This window comes from Macrobrachium nipponense, chromosome 18 (genome assembly GCF_015104395.2).
Source record: "Macrobrachium nipponense isolate FS-2020 chromosome 18, ASM1510439v2, whole genome shotgun sequence".
Lineage (NCBI taxonomy): Eukaryota > Metazoa > Arthropoda > Malacostraca > Decapoda > Palaemonidae > Macrobrachium > Macrobrachium nipponense.
The window spans coordinates 81,501,350-81,518,490 of NC_087211.1; the positions used below are offsets into that span (position 1 = coordinate 81,501,350).

The window sequence follows — 17,141 nt, forward strand, 5'->3', positions numbered from 1 at the left end:
ATGAGAAAATGAATAAGTTTCATCTATTTAATATAAAATAATTAATGTGCACTGTAATATTAAACAGAAGTAACTTTCATATCAATTAAAATTACAGAAACAATTTGTATGGCATGGGTACGTCCTAACAGAATTAAATCCGCCAATAGTAACATGTATGCAAGGGCCACTTGGTTACAAAACATAACTATGCCCTCAATGACATATGCTTTCATTGTTTGACACATTCCAAGAGGGTATCATATTCCTCTGGTGTAATCCAGGTGGTGCCAAGTGGAACACCTATGTACTGGGTTTGTCCACAGAATGTGTTATCAGAAATTAGTGAAAAACGTGAAGAATGCATCAGGGATCTCATCTGAAGCAGACTGTTGTGTTAACCTACATGCTCACTGCTATTATTAAACTAAAATCCACTGTACAAAGATTCCTTATGTTTCATCAGGGACAAAACATTACACAATCTTACACTTTAATTTAACCCACTATTATACCAGAGATAGCAAAATTTACTTGCTCTATTAGCCTTAGTGGGGTAGTCTGCATTTGCTTTCAAGTGGCTATTTTAAAAAGGGAATCCAGCAAGTTCCAATCTATGGCAAATTCAAGAATGTGAAAGACGTACGACCTGCAGGACAAAATATTTTTGGGACAACTCTTCATGGTTTAACTCTCTTCTAGAATGACTTAAAAGGGACAAAACTTGACAGTTAGGGTTAAACTTCAATATTCTTAATGCATCATGGATTGCAGCCCACCTTACAGCAAAATAGACTACCTATGTTAGGTAATACAATCTGAGATTTGTTAATGTTACAGCAAATCATATCTGTGGAAGGAAATTGAGCCTATCATGATGTTTATGTTCCGACATGAGTGAGTTTGTTTTTCAATTTAAATACTCAAAATTTTATGCTTACAATTAGACTTGCATCTGGGCAGAGTACCCTCCTTCTAGGAAGATCTGGCTATCACTTCCAAACATTTAAAATTACTTTATAATGCATTTAGTTTACTTGGGATTCATAAGCTAAATGATATATGGATACTATATTCAATGCATGAAAAACTTAGAGATTTTATATAAAAGTGAACATCTCAAAAATTAAAAAAATAGAGCAACAAGACATGTCAGTTCCTTACCAATCACTTTGAAGAGCTGGTCGTCACAAATGGCAAACTGCTTATTGCCTGGATCTTGCAGGTTGCGTTCTTTGATGACAGCCCACAGCTTTTTAACCACTTCATGGCGGGGCATCACATCTGCGCCCACAACAGCTGCCAGCTCATCAGAAAGCTTGAAAGACTTTGTGAAAGCTGAAGCTTTCCCACGTCCTCCACCGCCTCCGCCAGCAGCCTTCTTTGGCGACTGCATCACAAATTAAATGTTAATCATCTTTTGAAGGAAAATTATTTTCTTCCCTACTCTTGACTGAATTTTACTTGAAAAGCCAATATTTTTTAAATAATGATAATTAAACAAATGGTACAGTATATAATCAGTATCACACAAATCACAAGTTATAAATACAGGGTGCGGCAACATAACTTCCTTTATCCAAAAGTCAATAAAACAAGATGTATAAATCAGAAAGGTTTTAGTTTTGTTTCCTAATGATAATTTCTTCTCGGATGTTGGCCTTCAAGTCTGGTAGGCTTCTTGGGCAGTTGACATAAACACGGGATTTCAAATATAGCCACATATAAAAATCACAAGGGGACAAATTAGGGGAACGGGCTGGCCACTCCAGACAGTGTTCCCTCAAAACAGCCATCGATGCCCTTGAAGTGTGAGCCGTTACTCTGTCCTATTGAAACCAAATATCGCATAGGTCCAATTCTTCAATTCGTGGGGAAAAAAAACCTAAAACATGTTTACATACCGGTCTGAATTCACTGTCACTGTGACCTGTTTTTCTTCAAAAAACCAAGGACCAACAATTCCAGTGGAGGAAACTGCATACCACACTGTGACTTTAGGTGAATGCAAAGGTCTTTCATGCAATTCACGGGGATTGGTGTCAGCCAAGTAGCACAAGTTTTGTTTGTTAACGCATCCAGTCAAATGAAAATGTGCTTCATCACTAAGTAAACAATAGCGTCTTCAAGAACGTTTTCGAGAAGTGCCTCACGTGTTCCTTCATGAAGTGAAATCACGTACGGAGAGTTCCTGCACAATCGCCATCTTGTAAGGATGGTAATTAAGGTCATAATGAAGTATTCGCCTCACTGAACGATCGGAAAGTGCAAGTGCAGAGGCATGTTTGCGCACAGAACGTCATGGGGATTGCAGGATTGAAGCTCTCACTGCCTCAATGTTCTCAGGTATTCTGATGGGCCGAGGTACTCCAGTTCTTTGATGTGTCGTACTCCCGGTTTGCCTGAACGTAGTGACCCATGTAGTAAAAATTGATTTCCGGTCCGAAACAGGGCCTCTCGGGGCTACATTGAAACAATTTCGAAAGGCGCGCTGGGTTGCAACCACAGACTCGATTCGAAAAGTAGGCTTCGACAGCAAACGCACGCTCCTCACTACTCCAACGCATGACAGCGACTGACTGTATTTCCAAGAAAACTTTTAGAACGGCCCTGTCAAATTAACCCACGCCCACCCCGCTACTACTTCTACAGCCAGATTGCCACGCATTATATAAAAAAAAGAAGTTATGTTGCCACACCTGTATAAATGCTCATTTGGTATATCATATTTTCAACATGCATATATCATTTTTAACATGCATATCTCATTTGTATTCATATTTCAACTATCTACATATTTCACTTTACAACATATAGCGCCTCCCTCAACTGCTCATTAGGATCAGCAAACTACATATTTTACAAACCCACTCAATTAGCAAATGGATCCTTCATAAAAAAATAAAAAAACATAATACATCTAAATTTATTATTTTATTAGAAAAAGCAACTAATTTTATTATTTCATAAGAAAATGAAGATTCCATAACCCCATTTACCCTTGCAAAATATGAGCTAACGATCAAATAAGCAGAATAAGATCAAAGGCAATACATAAATAGTCTCCTGCGCACTTCAGCTGCAAGTACCTTCTTCTTCTTTCCCCACTCTTCATCGGAATCGTCTTCGTCATCAGAGGCTTTCCTTTTCTTAGCCTTGGGCTTCTTCACTTTCTTTGCCCCAGGCTCATAATCATCATCATCATCATCACCAACCTTCTGCTATAATAATAATATAACACATTAGCAACTATCAATGAAAATAACAAAATCCAACTGTTCCAGACATCTCTTCAATCACATAACTTTCATCCTAGTTGAGAAAATATACAAAAACAAACCACAGTGCCATGTCAGATCACAAGAGCGCAGTAGTTCTTTGAGATTTTTTTTTTTACTAACAAATGGCATTTCCTGCATCACAGCTTCAATTCCATTATTAATAATAATAATTCAAGAGATTGTGTACAGCACCATACTAAGAAACTCTGGATATGGGTGTGGATGTACACCAAGTCAAGAAAATACCTGTTGATCTGGGGTACCATATATAGTGGTTTATCAAGCTACTTTCCATCGTCTTGATCCCAGTTCATCTAAATAACCACCCGAAAATAATGGTTAAGGGTATGGCCAAGTTGAAATGCACGAAGCTTTAACCCTAGACTAAATCCAAGAAAAAATAACATTGAACTGAAGGGTGTTTTGGAAAAATTTTCTTTAAACTAAGAGGATGAGGTAGTTAGTTGGAAAAGACAAATTTTTAATAAATTTGTATTTTTCAGAGCTAACAAACCCTCTGTCTTCACAACAGGTTAAATCTCGCACCAGCTGGAAACCTGAAGACTGAAAAAGAGAAACCTGAAGAATGCATGACAAAAGACAAAAGTCCTTAATTAATGCCAAGTCTTTGTACCTCATTTGACAAATAATTTCAGCTGTGGAAGAGTTGTGATGTCTGGTGACAGACACATTAATAGTCATAAACCGACAGACAATCAACCTTTGTCACATTGGCACTGATGTAAAATAGATCATCATGCACAAATGTATATAAATCCCTTCAACTAGATAGTTACGACAACAAGAGCACACATGCAACAGAGGGATGGTCTGCATTAACATTTCACCACGTCTACCTCCATTCAAAATTTTCGGTGAAATTCTTTCAGCTATATAGTATGGGTTACGACAACACAGTAAAATTATGCATCGGCAATTTTCTTCCTTGTACATTGATAAAAAAAAAATTCTGTAGTCCTTAACAAATTAACCAGGAACCCCATCATTGTAGGAGGTACAATGCATCGTCAACTTACCAGCTAAATATTCATCCCAAAAATATTCAAGTAGTTTGATTGCTTGTACCTGCAACCTTCCAAGAAAACCTAACTTTTGCAACAACAATTCCGGTTATGCTATAATTATTACAGAATTTGAACCAAAATTCCTTAGCCTAATAGGCTGACTAAGTGAAAAATTAATGTGTAACAGTATAAGCAATAGCTAACCATCATGGCGAGCATCAATATTAAGCGTCATCGATATTGAAGAATCAGGCAGAAAGAAGTTCCTTTACTACTTCTATTGCCCATTGGGCAACAGACTAGCTCAGATCACGACGACTGTGGGTGGTTCAGGAGTTGGTTGTGATCAGACTTAAAAGAGGTGCACGTTGTTTCTCTGCCTCCCATGACGCCTTCTTTATTTATTAACTCAAATATACCCAAGGGTAGCTGTTGGTTTTAGTTTCATCTTTTATGATAGAATATCAGTTATAATGGCAAATTTATTTTTAGAAAAAGCATATACAATCCCAAAAGAAGTTACTGCAACTTCACTCAGTAAATTTACACAAATATTTTACAACAAATATACTCAGAATTTGTAACTGAATTTAGTTTTTATCGGTTTTGATAGCGTGAGTTTTATTCAGTTTTAGAAATAAATTATTAGAAAATTTAAGATTGTCTTGTAACCACAAGGGGTTATAAGTAGACTTTCAACTTCTCAAGGATGGTAGGTTTTTAATTTTTCTTTTTTTCTTAATGTGCATTTGCATATCTTCCCCTTTCCGTTAATGTTTCTTAAATTAGCCAACCTCAGTTTCCCCAGCCTTTGGGGTACTGCATGTTTACTTCAGCCTGGCTCTTAATGGTTAAGAACTTGTTTTTGTATCACATTAGCAAATACACTCACATAATTAGCATCCAACAAAAATAAGATGGTAACAGATACCATGATAAGAATTCCAAGCAAGGTTGTTCAGTTTCACTCGTATACCTTAACACACGATCATTAGGAAAACCTGCCTTGGTGATGACATCCATAGTTTTCATTTCCTACTTAAGAGATCAATAGTTAACACAAGATTCTGATATTTTTTAAATATATACACAGACCTGTGCTGCAAGCTGCAAAACATGGAATACGGCAAGAAAGACAAGAGATTCTGAAAAGGCGTAACAATAGAATGTTCATATCACGGCTGGAGTATGGTGGAAAAATTTAATCAAATGAGGAACCAGTCAAAACGTAACCTCCAAAGGCTGGAGAATAAATATAGATAAGATTAAGAAGATATGGACATGTGATGACAAGGGATGAGGAACTGTCAGTCACAAAAGCAGCAGTGACTACTAAATGGTGGTTTACCTTCAAGTAACAAATTGAAGTGTATCCAATTCTTGGCTAATAATTAAATCTCACAAAAGATTTATTCCGCAATGTCTAGATTACTATTGTAAATGGATTTCTGTTAATACAAACATTTACAGAGGTCTTGTACCATAGTCATGAACCTTTCCAAATACCACGGAATGCTGATCAGACCAAACCTCGCCATGTCTTGTAGATAAAAAATTTTCTGGGTTTGAACATCACATAAAGCCAGACTGAATGAATACACATACAAATGGATTAATATTTTTCATTTATGTATACCATCTCCTACCAAAAATGCTAAACAAGCACCTGTTACAAAATACTGAACAACTGAAATTTTAAGAAGCTTAATTTAGTAGAAATGCAAAATCAGATTAAAAAACAACACTGGTTTAAAATTAATGACTTGCAAATAAATAAAATACATGCATTTTCAGCAGTCTGAACTACAACTAATGGAAATATGCTACAACCTAAGTAATTTACTATAATTATTATTAAGTGCAGAGCTGTTGGGCAATTCCTGGACCCATTATCATGACCATGCTGGTTTTTTCTTCTACCCAAAAATGCCACATGGCATGGTTATCTAAGTCATATAAAATAATTGTTAATTCTGCTAAAAACTTAAAACTATACTTGAAATCACCCCTATTTAATGTCATTCCAGAAACTATTGATTGCTGTTACCCTAAAGCCTGGCAAGCAAAAGCAAAACAGATTCTGTACTTTGGACGGTCACAAAAATCAAGCAGCTAGCAAGTTTCCCTTTATACTGAGTTACAAAAAAATTCAGATTGACAATAAAAAGTTTCATCCAATAAATTACTTCTTTTACTAATTGTTGGGAAGCCCAGGGCCAAATACTACTACTATGTACACACTCAATTACAATTATACGAGAAAATGTACAATCTTCCAATGGTTGCCCAATGTGATTTAACATTGTTTTAACTATGGTAATATAATCTACAGTATAAAAAGTCAACCACAAAAAAGATAAAACCAGTTAAAATTTTGTCATTTGTTTACTACTTTTCAAAAGAACTGCTTACTGCAAACCAACCTACCAATACCCACTAATGTTAAATTCACCTTCAACTCAAAGTTTGAAAAAATAAAAATAAAAAACAAATCTGCATGTGCAAATTATACTAAGCTTTACAGAACAAAATTAATATCTTAAACATGCTTTTTTTTTTAACTATATAAAAGGCTTGAAACACAAAAATCCTTCACAAACCAAACAAAAAATAAAATAAAAACACATGATGCATGAAGTTCTTGGTGATGGACAAGATTAATGACATAAAAGATGAACCTTGGGGCACTGAAGCAAGACCTTTAGTATTTCAAACCTTTCTTCACTCCAACTCATCCCATGCAGGATTAATCCATCCAACCGATTACAGACCCACGAGGACCTGAGCGGCGACCAGAAGTATGGGCAGTTGGGACAGCGTTCAAGTTGGCATATGTGGGTGTCTCTCTTACAACAGACCTAAAATCTCTGTCCATTCCCAATACTACGTATCCTAAATATTACGCCACAAAAATGTTGTTTCTATTTGTAATTTCAACATCTATCCTGGTAAATTACAACCTATCCTTGTAACCCATTACATTACTACATTAATAACCCCCCCAACCCCCCAAAAAAAATCTGTATCTGACATGTCAAAATTTTAAAACCAGATTTAAAGTTTAAAAAAATACCATAGTTACCTGAACCAACCAACTGAAATTTGATTATATAACTACAAGATCTATAGTGTTTCAAGCTTTAAATCTCCCACCACAAGAAAAGCCTAAAAGTAGGAACAGAGATAGCACACACCACAAAATAAACAAGAGAGACGTCGACCCTTTCCCAACTCTTGATCGTGGAAACTCTCAGATACACCAGGTCCAAAAAGAATTATGTACATGTAGAAGAAAAATTGCCTTTTACATTACTTCACCAAAATTGGGCTATTTTGACCCTTAATATCCCTTGCCCTTGTAAAAAAAAAAAAAAAAAAAAAGGGGGACCAAAGTAACCAATATCCCATACTAAAAAAGTACACCATGAAATAATTAAGATTTTGAAAAAATGAAGGATTACATTTCAATAACTTATTTACAACATATCAAAATACCTACAACCCTTCATGAAAATGACACAAAAATAGATAAAAAGCCATTTAATACTGTACAAGATTTCTCTGGGGTCCATTGCCTTCCGAGAGTTTCCAAGATCACCCAACTTCCCATATCTTACCTCAGGCTCAGCCTCTGAGTCTGAGTCATTCTTGCCCTTGGTTACCTCGGTCTCTGAGACTTCTTCTTCAGAGTGGGAGTTAGCTTGCTCAACATCAGCCATTATTATTTTGTCAATGTCCTTCTTCCTACTGGAGAGATCAACACCTAGTTTTTGTTCCAACTGCTGTCGTACTTTCTTTGCTGAAAGTGTGTCGAGATCGGCACCTTTTAGGATTTCTGAAAATGTATGTAAAGAAAAGATGGTTACAACAAAAATTTTTTTTGACTGAAATACAGCTGCAAAAATAAACAATTGACTTTCCCTTTTTTATATATATTTCAATTCCCAAAATTTATAGTAGTACAGGCAGTCCCCGGGTTTCGACGGTCTCGACTTACGACGTTCCGAGGTTACGACGCTTTTCAATTATATTCATCAGACATTATTTCCAGGCTTACAAAGCATGTTCCAGGGTTACGACGCCTACAACGCTCACCTGGCAGATGAAATATGACACCAAAAATGCAAAATAATCAATATTTGAAGTTTTTTTTTTTTATATGAAAAATGCCATAAGAATGCAGTTTACATAGTTTTCAATGCATCCAAAGCATTAAAAGTAAGGTTTTCTTAGGATTTTTGACGATGTTCCGGCTTACAACGCCTCAAGAACGGAACCTGTCGTAACCCGGGGACTGCCTGCATTTATAAAATCTGGCTATAAAGACAAGCACTGGACTATTTTCATCATCCAGTTTCTATAAAAAGTGTTCGAATGTTGGAGAGCAATAAGCAAGAAAGAAGTGGGAACAGAGAAAGCGAAAAAAGGATAAACAGTAATGCCTACAGTACCCTTTATACTTTAAATCATTCCACACAACTTTCTACTTGAGTAAAACATTGAAAGTATGCTACATTGTAAGTAAACTATAACATTCTTATACCCTTAAATCTCTACCAGATACAGTCTGGCAGATGATGAAATTAAGTTTCCTCAATAATATCGGCTTTAGCATGGGTATAACAATAACAGACTTCCGCTGGCAAAATACTTCACTTCTAAAAGTTCCTAGGCATCAAGTTAACAGTAACTTTATGTAACACAATATTTAGTACGGCACCACATGTTTCAAAGCCCTTCACCAACCTGGATTTGGTCTCCCACTCTAGGCGAATAGCAATAATTTTCCCTTTAACTTTACTAGAGATTCTCTTCAGAGAAAACACATGTTAATAAGAGAATAGCACCCATTCTCTATAAAAAAAAAAAAGGTACAATATATACATTTTGTATCATACCTAGTCTTATTCTTCCATTACCCTCCACCACCTACGCAAATATTTGACAAAAATGCCTATCCCAATTCTGGTCTGTGCCAACCTCTGCGGGATTAAATTAAAACTAGTCTCCCTATTGAAGCTTGACGGCAACATATACTCTGTTTTTTTTCATCTGTCCATCTGCCTATGGTGTTTGTGTATGGCAAGACTGCGTCCCGGTAAATAGTTACGCTGTGTGAAAGTGTTAGGTTAAATAAAAGGATATTTGGGTGTACATTTGCAACTGAAAAGTGTTTTAATAATTTACTGTATGCGAATTACACCGTTAATATTCGAAATAGGATATTATTATAATCGTTGAATGTAAGCTGAATGTAACTATCTAAAGCCCGGGACGCAGTGTTACCATACAAAAACACCACAGGCCGATGGACAGATGAAAAAAAATAGAGTATAGTTAACTACCATCTTTCCTTGCTCAGAGAGTTTATGGGCAATAATACGGAACCCATCAGTTCCTGACAAGTGATTTTTTTCAGTCTCCTTCCTTTGAGATTTGTAATTTAAGACTAAGTTTTGCCCCGGTAGGAGTAGGCACAAGGAAAAGGCATCTAAGAACACTTGCCTCTTGGTTTTCAGAAATAATCAAGTAGGGTGTTCAGATTCTCGGGATGGCCATTGCTCCATTGTAGTGTTCAGGGGGAACTTCATATCTTATGTACTGGGGACCAGGGTTTGGTGTTAACCAAAACATTTTAGCTTACTTGTCCACATCTATGATTTTAAAATTGTGGCTCTGCTAAGACAATCACACCTTAGGTTTATAATGGCAAAAAGTTAAAATATCAGAAAGATGAAGGTGCAGTAGTTACGTAACAGAACTTTCAATCTCAGTCTGCTGTTAGTAGTCGTGACTTCATCTTTGACATTTCAACTTTCGCCATCATAAACCTAAGGTGTGATTATGTCTTAGCAGAGCCACAATTTTAAGACCATACATGTGGACAAGTAGGCTAAAATGTTTTGGTTAACACCAAACCCTGGTCCCCAGTAAATAAGATATGAAGTTCCCCCTGAACACTACAGATGGAGCAATGGCCACACTGACTCTCAGCCATTGCAAGAATTTGAACACCCAACTTTATTATTATTTCTGAGAGCCAAGAAGAAAGTGTTCTTAAGATACCTTTTCTTCCTTGTGCCTACTGGGACAAAACCTAGTCTCAAAGTACAAGTCTCAAAGGTAGGAGACTGAAAAAGTATCACTTGCCAGGAACTGATGGGATCTGTATTATTGCCATAAACTCGAGAACAAATGAGAATGAAAGGAATTGGCCCTCCCTTTGAATTTACCACTGATGAAAACCATACAAAGCTGTAGGCCCTTTGGGCTTGCTGTGTCTAGCAGGGGTGGATCAAATACAATTGTATTTGTATTTGAATTGTATTTAAATACAATTTTAATGTAATTTTAGTTGTATTTTAGCATCCAGAGAAAAAGTATTTTGTATTTGCCCATCGTAGTACGTACTATCACCTGGACACAGTCTAGGCGATACTACGATGGGCAAATTAAACCCCATTCTGGATTTGAGTTCACAGGGCAGGTAAACTAGTTCAAAACTTCAACATCATCAGCCACAATGAAAGCACTCCAGTCTACTGACTCAGCAAGCCAGCTGCAAAGTGATGCAACTTTAAAAACCACAGCTTATCAAAGGTATTCTATACATAAGAAAATAGTTGAGTGATCTCATAAGCTACCTTTCTGTAATGTCATCACTGTCGAGTACAAACTGAAGAATGTTACAATATGAGATTCCCTGTTTTAATCTATGGCTGATACCAGAAATGTTGCCTCAGCACATGAGGTATGCTGTTGAAACTGGTTTCGTACATAGTTAAAAGCAAACAGTAGAGCATATTACCGAAACTCAAGTCACAAAAATGCCAGGATATGAAAGTATCGCACTGGATATCTCATCATCTACGTTATTATGCAACATTTCCTGTAACATGGTTTACATTAAAACACTAAATTCTGGCAACAGTTTATCTCTCATACACTTCCCGTCCAATTTCCCACTTGTCACACACCTCCAACAAAAAGATTCTCCAATGAAACTCTAGTATTCCTACCAGTGTTCCGTAATCGTAACTTCACTTGGACAAACCACCTCGAGTTTTCTAACAGCTAAACCATACATCTCTGCAACTTTCATAATTGTGACAGTCTGTTCTCCTTCACATCTCTCTGCTTTACAAATTCACACCCTTTTGCTTTCTAAACTAAAATCTACATAGGAATTGATGACAATTTTACAGCACATTCAAAATACTAACTGCTGGGCAGACCAGGAAAGTTACAAGACAAAGTCCTGTGGTAATTTGACTACTTAACCCTTAAACGCCCATTGGATGTATTAAACGTCGTCAAAAATTGTCTGCTGGGTGCCGAATTGATGCACGAAACGTCGACGCAAAAACGGTTTTAAAAATTCATGGAAAAATAGTTATAGGCCTACTTGGCAAAAACTTTTGAATCACGCACCTTGAGGGATGCTGGGAGTTCACGGATCAAACTGCTGTTTTTGTTTACAATCGTTGCGCAAGCGCGAATTTCTGTCTTCTCGCACTAAAAAGAATCAGCGACACATCTCAGAAATTACTTAGTCACTTCCGACATAATTTTTGCACCATTTTATACTAGCCATTACATAGTTTTATATAAAAATGTGTGCAATTTCATGTAGAATAAAAAAAAAAATAACCCATGGTTGTAGCTTTTCTCAGTTTTGGAATATATTCATATAAATAACGGTAAGTGCCAAAATTTTCACCTTCGGTCAATTTTGACTACCGAAATGGTAGAAAGACGCAATGTAAGCTAAAACTCTTATATTCAAGTAATATTCAATCATTTTCCTTCATTTTACAACAAATTGGAAGTCTCTAGCACAATATTTAGACGTGGTGAATTTATGAAAAAAAAACTTTCCTTACGTCGGCGCGGTAACTTCCGAAAAAATCAGAAACTTTTTTTGTCTGATTGACGTAATGTTTGCACTGTTTTATATTAGCAGTTACATAAAAGTTTTATATGTGGAAATGTGCACAATTACATGTAGAATACAACAAAAAAATAACCCATGGTTGTACTTTATGAAATAAAAATTTCCTTACGTTGGCGAGGTAACTTCCGAAAAAAATCAAAATTTTTTTTTTGTCCGATTGTCGTAATGTTTGCACTTTTATATTAGCAGTTACATAAAGTTTTATATGTGGAAATGTGCACAATTACATGTAGAATACAACAAAAACATAACCCATGGTTGTACTTTTATCAGTTTTGAAATATTTTCATATAACTCGACCGAAATGGTCAAAAACCGCAACTGTAAGCTAAAACTTACATTCTAGTAATACTCAATCATTTACCTTCATTTTGCAACAAATTGGAAGTCTCTAGCACAATATTTTGATTTATGGCGAATTTTAGAAAAAAAAAATTCCTACGTCCGCGCGGTAACTGCCAACCCAATCAAATTTTTTTCATCAGATTGTCATACTGTTTGCACAGTTTTATATTAGCCGTTACATAAGTTTTATATATGAAAATGTACGCAAATTTTATGTTTTAATCAGTTTTGAAAAATTTTCATATAAATAACGATAAGTGCCAAAATATCAACCTTCGCTCAACTTTGACTTGACCGAAATGGTCGAAAAACGCAATTGTAAAATAAACCTCTTACATTCTAGTAATATCCAATCATTTACCTTCATTTTGCAACAAACTGGAAGTCTCTAGCAAAATATTTCAATTTACGGTGAATTTATGAAAAAAACTTTTCCCCTATGTCAGCACGGTACTTTTGAAAAAATCTGAAATTTTTTCGTCAGATTGTCATAACATTTAAACCATTTTATATTAGCAGTTACATAAGGTTTTACATATGAAAATGTGCGCAATTTCACATAGAATACAACAAAAAAAACAACCCATGGTTGTAGCTTTTATCAGTTTTGGAATATTTTCATATAAATAACTGTGACAAAATTTCAACCTTCGGTCAATTTTGACTCGACCGAAATGGTAAAAAAATGCAATTGTAAGCTAAAACTACAACATGCTAGTAATATTCAATCATTTACCTTTATTTCACAACAAATTTGAAGTCTCTAACACAACATTTCGATTTATGGTGAATTTATAAAAAAAAACTTTTTATTTACGTCCGCGTGGTAACTTCCGATATATGAAAATGTGCGCAATTAGAAAAAAATCACAACCACCACCACCCATGGTTGTAGCTTTTATCAGTTTTGAAATATTTTCAAATAAATAACGATAAATAGAAAAAATTTGACCTTCGGTCAACTTTAGCTTGACCAAAATGGTCGAAAACTGCAATTTTAAGCTATAACACTTAGTCTAGTAATATTCAATCAATTACTACCTTCATTTTGCAACATACAGGAAGTCTCTAGCAGAATATTTTTAATTATGGTGAATTTTTTTTTTTTTTTTTTTTTTTTTTTTTTTTTTTTTGTTTTTTTTTTTTTTTTTTTTTTTTTTTTTTTTTTTTTAACGTCCCTGGGTTACGATTCATGCATCATATTGTGATAATATTTTCTCTGTGTTGCTTTGATCGTTTTACAGTTTGTCATATACCAAATTCATCACAATTTAGTGTACAATACAACGAAAAAATAATTAACTCCTTAGCTTTAACCGTTTTGCTCACAGCGCGATTTGTATACAATTATATATGAAATTTTTTTCGGTTATATATTCCAATATTTATAAATTATTTTTTTTTTCAATTCTGATGGTTGCATACTAAACTTCAGGCAATGAAAAGAAAAAGAGCCAAAAATGAACTCTTAATCTTGAAAATTAAGCGTGCTGTGATTTTTTGAAATAAAATTTATGCGCTTCGGCGCTCACTCGCAATCTCCGCTGGCATATGGGAGACACTTTCGGAAATACCAGCTTGGCGTTTAAGGGTTAACCAACAATTTTCCCATGTATTGAACAATCATTAGGGCATGGTAAATGAACATCATCATTTACCTGGAATTCTTTTGATTTATGTCAGAGAGAATATAAAATTTAGGAAGAGCTGGGACCTATGAGGTCACTCGGCACTGAATAAACATGAGGATTTTGTAAACAAGTAATAAGTATTGAATGCAAGAAAGTTAAGAGAAATTAAATAATTTTCAAAAGGGAGCTATTTAAACAATTAAAGGCACGCAAAGCTGAATGTGGCGCCAGTGTTTTAACTATGGAGTGGAGTTACTTTCAGTGGTAAAAAATCGTAAACCGCAACTGCCACTAGATAGGTATTTTGACTCCATCTAACCTCTCCTCTCCATCGTTTCACTTAGCGCACCAGACACTGGGTCGAGCAAGTTTTTTTTTTCTTTCTTACTGTATTGCATTTGATTGTTTGCATGTGAAGTAACTTATGTGAATTGATACTGCTTTTACATACATATAGTACACACATTATAGTAAAGATTTTACTCTCTTCTTCTCTCGACATCATGACGCCTAACTTAAAATCATTCATTCACCATTCCTCAAAAATATAAACGCTCCCTCTCTCTATCTCAAGTTAACTGTGCATCACCACAATGACGAAAAGATTTTGTTAATAGTTTTTGCAAAATTTTACAGCGAAAAAGTTTTGTTCTTTCATTTACTATTTTGTTGAATATAATTAAAATTATGTATATACCATACCATCTCGCTCGGCACACCAAACACTGGCTCAATTAAGACAGTTTCAGTACTGCATTTGATCGTTTTCATACTTCATCAGATAATTCCCTTTTTTTATGCGCATTGTTACTGCTTTTACATACATAGTAATATTTTAGCTTTCTCTTCTCTCCAACATATTGACTCCGTTGTCACCAAGTCAGTTGCGTGTGATGTCACCATGGTATCGTACGATTTTGTACATCTTTTATGCTAAATTTTATATTAAAATGCCACTTTCTTATATTTATTTTGTTGAATATAGTTATCATTAAACTACATATAGTAGACCCCATATTCGTGATCTCGACATTCACATATTTCTCTATGGACCATATCTACCCATTAGTCGCAGGAAATTTGAGTATTCGCTGTATTTTTCTATGAGAAATTTCCACATTCCTGTTTTTTTTAATCAATTTCCTCATAAAATGCACTTGTGATAAAACTATTAAAAACCAGGTATAAACATTTTGTGTTTTCTTTTTCACAAGTTTCAACTAACAAAATTGGCAGTTTTAACCATTTATACAAGTTTAAACTATTTGCAGGGGGTCTGGTACGCGTATCCCACAAATAAGGGGGGAATACTGTATTGTCAATGAAAAAACCATGTTAAAAGTTTTTCTTGTAGGATGCAGTAGGCCATCAAATACAAGTATAAACATAATAAAGTCAGTTTGAAGTGCGAGCAGTTGTTCGACAAACTATAAAAAATTTTCTTGAAAATTTTCTTAGAAAAACTAGTTAAAAAATCAAGGTATTTGTTTGCATGGTGTTTTTACATTGCCTGGAACCAATGATTATTCAGCAACGGGACCAACGGCTTTACGTGACTTCCGAACTACTTCTATCACCAGAAATGCACATCTCTCACTCCTGAATGGAATGGCCAAGAATCAAACCCGCGATCACTGAGGTGGGAAGCAAACTCATAAGGAACTGCGATTTGGGCCTGGGGTAGCCTATCATGTTGGTTATGCCAGTCTTCATCTAAGCTGGCCCAAGGCCAGTAGTTCATACCCAGCCCCTCTCTGTGTAACACCTAAACTTCTAAGGGGTACCTTTAGGGAAGCAAGTTTAGACAAAGTATGTTCTAAAGCAATTGTAGCCCAGAATACAAACTTAAAAGCCAGTAAAAACCATAACCAAGGAAGTTTCTATTACACAAGCGAAATTTTTGCTACACACCAATCTCATGTACAGTACTCAACAAGATATTAGGCCGCTTTAATATCTTGCAGAATTCAACAAGGAGAGACCTCTAAGTCACTTGTTTGGAGGTTTAATAAGAGGCAGTATACATTTTTGGTCAGGACTCCTACAGCGAATTTTGCCTACTACATATCACTTTATTGGCCCCGTGTGACCTTAATATGGGGCAGGATATTGATTTGAGTCAACATATAAATAGCAGAGAAATGTGCATTGAAGCAATCTGGCCTTAAAACAAAGCAGATATTGAATCAGCTGGGTGTGAGGAGGCATTCAGTTTGGTGCTGGATTGCCAGATTTTACGAAGGGGGCAACCATGAGATTCCGTCTCGGAAAAAGCGCATACCAGGGTGCTTTTTCCGAGACGGAACCTCATGGTTGCCACCTTAATTAAATCTGGTAACCCAGTGTCAAACTGAACATCTCACACCTAGCTGATCCGATGCCTGCTTTGTTTTAAGGCCAGATGGCTTCAATGCACAATTCTCTGCTATTATCTGTCAACCGTCTTGGCCCATATTAAGATCACAGGAGGCAATAAAGTGATAAGTGGTAAGCAAACATTGTGGTGGGAGCGCTGACTGAAAAATATATACAGGCTCTTATCAAACCTCCAAACACAACTGGGCTCTCCCCTTGTTAGGTGTCTAAGTGTCCTAATGCACTGACGAAATTTCTTCCCAAGTCTTCCGTTCCTTCAAAATTCGACAAGATATTAAGCCGCTTTATTTCCAAGTGGCCTATAATCTTGAGTACTGTATATGTACAGTATCAAAGCCGGGGGCCCCCCCTTAGCTGGAACCCCTATAAAAATGCTTATAACTACCTATTTTGTTGATTCAAACAAACCGCCCCAAAAAATTTTCATACCTTGTTTTTAAGGTCTTATCACAAAAAGTGCATGTTATAGAGGGAGAAAAAAAAAAAAAAAAAAAAAAAAAAAAAAAAAAAAAAAAAAAAAAAAAAGTGGATATTTCTCATAGAAAAATAC

The 17,141-nt window shown here is 35.6% G+C and overlaps 1 protein-coding gene across 4 annotated transcripts in view; it reads right to left on the minus strand.

Moving 5' to 3' along the window:
- LOC135197268 (uncharacterized) overlaps positions 1 to 17,141 on the minus strand; it is a 30,800-nt gene that overhangs the window by 6,913 nt on the left and 6,746 nt on the right. Inside the window, exons 2-4 of one of the 4 annotated variants that reach the window (XM_064224372.1) lie at positions 7,903 to 8,120; positions 3,069 to 3,200; positions 1,144 to 1,369 (exon numbers count right to left, since the gene is read on the minus strand). In XM_064224372.1, coding sequence (XP_064080442.1) covers positions 1,144 to 1,369; positions 3,069 to 3,200; positions 7,903 to 8,120 — 576 coding nt within the window. Of the gene's footprint in view, positions 1 to 1,143; positions 1,370 to 3,053; positions 3,201 to 7,902; positions 8,121 to 17,141 lie in introns of all 4 variants that reach the window. The other 3 variants (XM_064224374.1, XM_064224371.1, XM_064224373.1) reach the window with 3 other exon arrangements.